Source organism: Haliotis asinina, chromosome 4, assembly GCF_037392515.1.
Source record: "Haliotis asinina isolate JCU_RB_2024 chromosome 4, JCU_Hal_asi_v2, whole genome shotgun sequence".
NCBI classification, from domain to species: domain Eukaryota; kingdom Metazoa; phylum Mollusca; class Gastropoda; order Lepetellida; family Haliotidae; genus Haliotis; species Haliotis asinina.
Genome location: NC_090283.1, coordinates 20,482,574 through 20,490,743, shown reverse-complemented (window position 1 = coordinate 20,490,743; position 8,170 = coordinate 20,482,574). Strand labels below are relative to the sequence as shown.

Here is an 8,170-nt window from a genome sequence, read left to right as displayed (position 1 = left end):
TAATCTTTTGGAATGGAATCCAGATTTAAGAATATCGAATCACCTTAAAGGGATACAATCCACCAACGTTTATAAGGCATAACAACGGTAATTTTACCGATTGGCTTGCTCATACGCATGCTGACTTTGAGCGTTTGAGTGCAGTCAGTGCTTGCTGATTACACTGAAGGTTACACTGTTATTCGTGTCTTGGACTACGGACCCCATGCCGGTTTAGACACTGTTAATTACAGTTAGAATTGTTTGAATGGACCAGAGAGTCCTGTCGGAATACGAAATAGACTGGTGCCGGAATAAACAATGTTTTAATGACAATAATATCGTTGTAAAACGGCATGACCCAATTTGTATACCGGGTTTTGGCAGCGTGTCGGATTAGACAAGTGCTGATGCTGGTTTCACTGTATTTTGTTACTTGATGTTCTGTGTGTTGACGGCTCTATGCCATGTCTGCAAATGTATATATTCACGGATTGAATGGAATCCAGATTAAAGAATACCGAATCAGGTTAAAGGGATACAACAATACATGAATCGTTGCTTTTTTTACGTTTTTATTCACTTTTCGTATGAAAGCTTTAATCTAATCAACACACACGTATCTAGTATGTCAGTTCGATACATCTTTTCATAGCAAATGCAAGTAAACATGTCAAAGAAACAAATTACTTTCACGACTATTAATATTGTACGATTCACACACTTCCTGTGTAAATCAATGCATCACGTCAGCTGTTTCTCGCAGATAACATACTAAGTATAAAACCTTCGAAATGCTCTATGTACAATGTCCCAAGAATAAGAATATCACTTGTGCTTTATCACAATTAGTGTCCGTGTTCTTATGCGCAAAAATATATCTTATACAGCTGAGTTCACCAACGTGTTTCGGGCTCAGGTAAAGTCCACCAAACAACTTGAAAATGAAAGTATCCCCGTCTCCAAGCGCCAACTTACAAGACCAGGCAACAATTAAAGGCTTGATGTATTGGGCATAAAATGATTTTCATCTTGCCCTGTCGTCCATATTCGTGTATCAGTCCTCAGTGAAAGATAGCAAATGAAAAGAAAACAAGGAAACAAAAAAAAAAACATAAAAAAAGAAAAAAAAAACCCCTCAAAACTGTGGAACGCTTACACGCTAGAAGCAGTCACATATGTCAACGCACTATGAATCAAATATAATAAATACAAAAACACTTCACACAATTCAATTCCGCTAACATCAGTGGCATTACTGGCATCACTGTTAGGAGTTGGTAAAGATACAGCATTTTTCAGATTTATAGAATTATGGATCACTCGATGCCCATTTATAGCTGAAACGTTATATGCCATAACGTTTAACTTCACTGCAAGATGCTACTATTGTCAAAAAGTGCCGCAACACTTTCTCCTACGTCATTATGGCTGTAAGACGTCATGATACAATGGTTGACGTTTGAATCCACAATGTTGGAAGAATGAGAAATCGGAGTTTTCCTGATAAGTAGTCCTCATAAGTAGGTTAGGTTTCCTGAACATCTTACTATGAAATCAATATAGTATCCACAAATCTCGGCAAAATTGAACAAATCTGTTAAAAAGTGGTATTTAGATATATCACACACCAGCAGACGTATTTATAATTCCGACTGCTTCCTTATTCAGAGATATTGTCATAAGCTACGTACATGTGACCACTGTGAAATGTATGAGGTTGTCATTTTACTGCCTACTCATCAGACACTAGTGCACTTAGAGAGTTTGCTTAAACTGCTTGTGCTATCTTCCTCTGAACTCTGCGGTTCAATCGAATGAACACTCGCTCTGGGTAAACTCCCTGATTTGGGCAGAATTCTGGGCTTTTCAGAAAGCGATGACACCCTTTCCATTCTCTCCAAAGTCTCATGTTTGAAGCTGCGACGAAGCACTACCTTCTCTTCCTTTGGTTTTTCATCCTTTGACTTGTCATCTTTTGTCTTGTCTTCCTTTGGCTTATCATCCTTTGACTTCTCTTCCTTTGACTTCTCATCCCTTTGTTTCTCTGGTGCATCTGGGGACTCTTTAGGGTTGGAAGTCTGTTTTGTGAGGATTTTAATATTCTGGACCTTTGTGGGATCTGGTTTTACCTTCGGGGCCTCTTTTACTTTTTGTGACTCTTGCTTAACTCTTTGAGGTTCTGCTTTAAGTTTGGTGGCATCAGCTTTGGTAAGGCTGTCCTCTTTCACCATTTTGTGCTTGCCAAAGCTGTCTTCCTTCACTACCTTTGGTTTTGGTGCCTGCGTTGGCGACTTCACCTCATGGGCGGGGACTTTAGTCTCATCCTTAGATCCTCTTGACGAAGACTTTGTTTCTTTTAGTGGCACTTTGCCCGTTTCCTTATGCGTGTCCTTAGAGGGTAGTTTTCCGGGACTTGGTTTTGGAGAAGGTGTTGCAGAAGAAGATGGTGTCGTCTTGTCAAAGACGTCTTCGTTTTTGTCCTCAGGAAGCGATTGTGTCTCCATACTTGTGTTAGTGCCAGCATCAGATGGAGGAGATGTTTCCTGGGAGCTTGGAGCTGTGGTTATAATGGTAGGGATCTGAGGTGCCTTTAAAATCCGTGTCTCCGACTGTCCATTGTTGATGCTTCTGTAGGTAGACATGGAGGCGCCATCTGTAGAGTCTTCCTTAGCATCATCACTATCCGATGGGAAATTAGCTCGAAATAGTCCAGAATGATGAGCGGCACCAACTCCAGCAATCATTGCCCCTGCACTTTGACTCGCAACTGGCACCTCCATGCCAGATGTATCTCCCTTGTCTAACTTCTTTGAGTCAAGATATATTTTCTGACCAGAGAGTCGCATTCCCTCAACAATTCCAGTTGTAGTGAACTTGATTGCATACCGAGCAACCTTCGCGTCCTTAGCAGACTCGTCAATGATTTCTGCGGAAGCTTTATAATCGGCGAAAACGTCTTTGAGGTCGTTTATAAAAACTGTTGCATAAAGTTCGTGGTCTCGTTTTCTTCTGATGTACACAGGCGCTGTTCCAGTCGGCATCCTCATCAACGTCTGCACCATGAACTCAGCTGATATTTCCTTCTCAGTGAAGGCCACATTAGCGGTGTAGTTGCAGTTTTCCTCCACATTGATATCACTATTGGCCTCAAATGTCAGTGTTTCGTCAAAGGTTTCCCCAGTTGTTTTGGATATTTGCAACCTCATGTCAACTTCGCCTCCTTGACACATCATCTTCGGGAGTCCCAGTTTGAACTGGGCCTTCCCACCAATTGAAAAACCTCTCTGAAACGTGACACTGATCGTGGCTTTCCTTGTCCTTTCTATTCTGAACTTGTATGTCTGACTTTTATTTGTGTTGTTTCTGAACTGTGTCTGCAGGACAGATGTTTCTGGAATAGACTGACCGGCAGCTGCTTTCGGTTTTGCTTTGGAATCTTTTGTTTTCAGAATCGTATCAGAATCTTCAAAGTGGAAGTAGTTCATAGGAACCTCAACATCAAAGTCTCGTCTGCGCAAGAATATCTTTTCAACTGGTCCACTTTTTTCTTTAAAATCTTTCCAAGCATAATCTTGTAGTATTCTCTCCACATCCAGTATTGGAGGCGTTTCTAAAGACCGCTTACCACACGAGCAAATCATGGCTATTCTCATCTAGGCTATCTTATAATATCTGGGTTTCCTCCCTTTGCATAGATCAATCGCCGTTGGATGGCGATGTCTTCGGGAAACAGGATATCCAAAGCTTTCTCGTGGACAGGTCTCTGAAATGATAACGTAAATATGTTCAAGTATATGACTTACGGTGATCCGGAATCTATTTGAGCAGGTACATTTATTACTTATTATGGATTTACCTTAATCACACAAGAAGAAAGATGTATTTCACATTGGATTCTTGCTTCAGGGCAATTTAGAACCATCTGCAAATTTCGACAGAAATTGATGTCTCTGTCATTTCGGTCCCTACTTTTATGTGGATATATTAATGATATCTTTTGGGGCCCCAAGCCAACGCTAAAGTGGAATTATTTTAGTTTAAATTAAAGCATGACGACGGCCTGTTAACCTCGGATTTGCTGAAATTACCCTGAATCAGTACGTCAGCAGTGACATGTCACATGCATTATCGTTTCTTGCATGTGACGAGTAACCATTTATTTTGGAAATAAGTCAAATCACGAAACCAATTTGCCATAGAATACAAGAAACAAAATCGATAATTGACTCGAGGCGGCTTTCATTTGTATTTCAGTTGCACAGAAGGTATTGGTTTAATGGAAGATAGAAGCGAAAATGAGGCTTTTCTCATTGATGAAATTCAAGATGCAGATACATTTTATAAGGACATATCTGGAATCAGACGCTTCTAACAGCAAATACCGTAGCTATTAGTTTGACTGATATCGTCTGGTTCCAACAAACAGAATCGATGCGTGATTAAGTTCAATTTTACGTCGCCTTTAGAAGTATTCCAGCAATATTACTGCATCGTACATTGTGCCAAGGTAGAGAATCGAACCCTGGGCTTTGGTAAGCCGAACGAACAGCTTTAACTGCTAAGCTACCCCACCGGCCTCACAGGTTATAACCCGTTGGACAGACAGTCAATCGGCAGACACGGGACTACTAGGTTAATCAGTGTAACACGGACGGGTATGGTAGGACAGCTCACTGGTTAGTGAGTAAAGTTGGGCGAGCCAGAAAGTTGTTCGTTACTAAGACGTTTTGTAGGTGTAAATAGAACTTTGGTATGATCAAATGGTATTTTTTCTTCTCTTCTAAAAATTGTTTGTACTATCAATTATTGTCGGACATAAGAACAGGTTTGTTGCTGAGTGGTTTGATTATGTTCATTGATTGAAACATATTTTATTAATTCAAGAAAATGCTTAAGTTATCCAGCTTAAGAAAGTCCACTCTTTTATAATAGGATATGTACAACAGAAGGTGACTGAGAAAACGTTTTGTTTCAGCGCTATAGAAATGTATATATTTGAAAAAGTCGGATTTTCAGTAATTGAAAGCCCTGCATTGACATGTAAGGTAAGATGAATAGTAATCAGTGTTCTAGTTTTGTCAACACCCTTTAAAGATTTAAACAGTTTATGTCTTCGAATAGTATACAATGGACATTCAATAAAGCAATTTAAAGCATTCTCACATCCATGAGACATGATGCGACAATATTTTATATTTATTCCAAATAAATCATAATTAAGTGTACCCATCATATTTGTTAATCGTGTGTGCAAAGCAGTTAACTTACTTGTTCCTGATGCGTGATTGGCATTTAGAAGTTGGTAGGTAATATGACAGCGAATGATATGGATTTACAACTTCTTTAATAGTTACAACATGCAGGACGTTTCAAGGCTACCGCTTTTCCTTCTTCATTCACTAGGGCAAGAAGTTGCCCAGAAACATCGTGTAAATATTAAATAAGCTGTAAATTCATACCATTCGTTGTCATATTCCTTATTCCATGTGAATACTATTTGGGTGCACATTTTCTTTAACGTTGATATGAAATGTTAATGATGTAAGAGAGTCGCAGTTTCTAACAGCTCGGGGAATATTATTCCACATTGTAACTACTGATGGAATATGGACGTTGAGGTCCTCATTATTGTACATGCATAGCTGGCGTAATGTATTGGAGTTTCTAAACTCACGTTGCCTGTTACGGGTAGGGGTAAAGCCTAAAGTAAAAACTGGCGCTGGCCTATTTGGTAGTAACTTTAAATTCTGAAATACTACACTCAGTTTAGATGTCTTGTTGATAATGTTTTCGATATAAGGCCGCCAACCCCTGTTGGACGAGAAGGTTAAACCAAAATGTTTATGAAAACTCTTTTTATATTGGAGCAATCAAAATTCAAATTAAAGTCTTTTCTGCCGTCGTTCAATGTAAATAGTACAGCTTCGGGCTTATTCCTTGTGTTTTTATTGGACTATTCCATTATCTTGTGCAGGTATGTCTGGAGGAGCCTCTGGCAAGGTTACAGCCACAGCATTTTCTGAAAAACTGCCAACATCAATGTCGGTTAACCTGCATTGATTAGCCTGCATATTTGTTGTCTCACTTTTGTTGTTCTTACACGTGTATATATGCTCTCTGCCTTATACCACTCACTCGATGACAGAGTAAAGATATACTGCGAAACGTTGTGTACCTCATAATAGAGACGTTCATATCCATACAAAATTCTCTAAATGCCAGTCAAAGGCCTATGAGAACTAAACTGTCAAAATAAGTTCCGTTGAAGTCTGATGGATATATGTATATACTTCGAGTGATACCAGGTTCGCCTCAGCTGCATAATGTGGTTGCACATGGAATACACAGAAACCAAACTTCTACTTCATCATAACCGTCATTTCGACACATCACAGTTGACTGACATGTTACACCCTTGGTAACCCAAGATCCACCGTTAAGTTTACATAGATGCTAACACAACGGCATGGTGCACTGACAGAGGAATATAAGAGAAGTAGGGACGGTATGGTAATCTTGTAAGGTACAACGTGTGAGTCCGTTTCCGGTGTCCCACTCCCCTGATATTGCTGGAATATTTTGAAAGACAGTGTAAAGATAAACTCAATCACTCACTTACAACCAGTATAATATGTGAGCGTTGTCAATGCACTTTGAAGCAAGTTGAGTCGGTGAGTGTACTGAAGCCAGGGACAACCTTCTTATAAAGCGTCCATCTCTGCTACCAGTGGACAGGCATCTGAAACAAAACGAAAAACATTCAAATATGAACCTCTCTTAGCTGGCAAACAGCTCTCGAGAGTCAATATTGTCAAATTCGTGTTTTGTCGCCCGAACAAAAAAAAAAAAACATTTGGAAAACTAATTAATTTGTTATTAAGTTACAAGGATTCGGTTGTATTACAATATTACAACTGACACATTTAGAGATTCATTCTGTTATCAAATTATTGACAGTTTTCAAATTTTACAGTGGTACGTTCCCGAGAGAAATTATCTTCCCATACGATAAATCTCATTACCGTGACAACAGAAAACAGTGTGGTCCTTTATGGTACCTCAAAACAAATTAATTCACTAGGGAAACCAATTAGCGATAGCATGTGTGACTTGACACTCCATAGGCCATCTTATTCATCTCATACCCATTATCGCTGATGCCCAGGAGAGGTCTGCCATGTTGTTAAACAGGTAAAATTTGAAGATATGATATGATACAGCCAACTAATGCTGTAGCGCTACCATCTTCAAAATCTATACCTCAAATTTCTACGTTGATCATTTCCACTAAAAGGCGTTAATGGCGATAGCTGTATAACGAACCACGATATATAACGAACTGTCGCTATTGGTTCCGACCACATTCATTATATATAAGTATATCGAACTACGGTTTTAAAGAAATGGTATGAGCTTGTATATTTGTGTGTGACCCAAAACAGTAGACAACGTTTCTACCATACATGCATCTAAGAAAATGTCAGACATACTGTTTCTTTGGTCCATGCTGCTTCAAATATGTCATGTGGCAAAGTATCCCTTTCAGTTGGGTTTATGTGCACTAAGCTGTACTTTACTGCACTTGTTGGACACAATATAGCACCAAGACAATATACAAGTATATGAAAACCAGAACATGATAATATACACATCACGACCCATAATGTACTCCCTTGTCCCTAGTGCACATCAGTCTCGTAATTTCAATCTGATTTAATGTAAATAAATGCACCTTTTTATGAAACCACTGCAGATATCATATTTGGTAAGTTATTCAATTTCATTATTTGTTCAGTTTATTGAGATATGAAAAGCGAAAGACAAACTTTTGTGAGATTATAATACCCCAATGAACCTCAAGGAATTACTCACGGATCAGTGCTGGTATGGAGACGAAGTGCAAATGTGGTTATGCAGTGACTAGCTGAGCTGGGGAGATAGGACAAATTGCCATGGATTTGGAATTGTCTCTCCAGTGCTCTGCAGCTACCTCGGATTCAAACTGTCGATCTCAATGCTGCACCATCATTTCAAAGAGTCTCCTTTTGAATCTTAGGAGGCACGAATTTAGAAAACAACGTGTGCAATTGTCGAATCAGACACCCAATCTGATGACTGACTGACTGACTGACTGAATGAATGAATCTGTTTCCCCTAGAGCTTTGTCCTGACATCATACAACAGCAAA

General features: G+C 39.3%; 1 protein-coding gene across 1 annotated transcript; it reads right to left on the bottom strand.

Moving 5' to 3' along the window:
• Positions 1-742: 742 nt before the first annotated feature.
• Positions 743-6,673, bottom strand: LOC137282329 (nucleolar protein dao-5-like). Its single transcript, XM_067814073.1, has 2 exons — positions 6,602-6,673; positions 743-3,745 (listed from the first exon to the last, which is right to left on the bottom strand). The coding sequence occupies exon 2, from the start codon at positions 3,633-3,635 to the stop codon at positions 1,722-1,724; it is 1,914 nt and encodes a 637-aa protein (XP_067670174.1). The 5' UTR covers positions 3,636-3,745; positions 6,602-6,673; the 3' UTR covers positions 743-1,721.
• Positions 6,674-8,170: the final 1,497 nt, after the last annotated feature.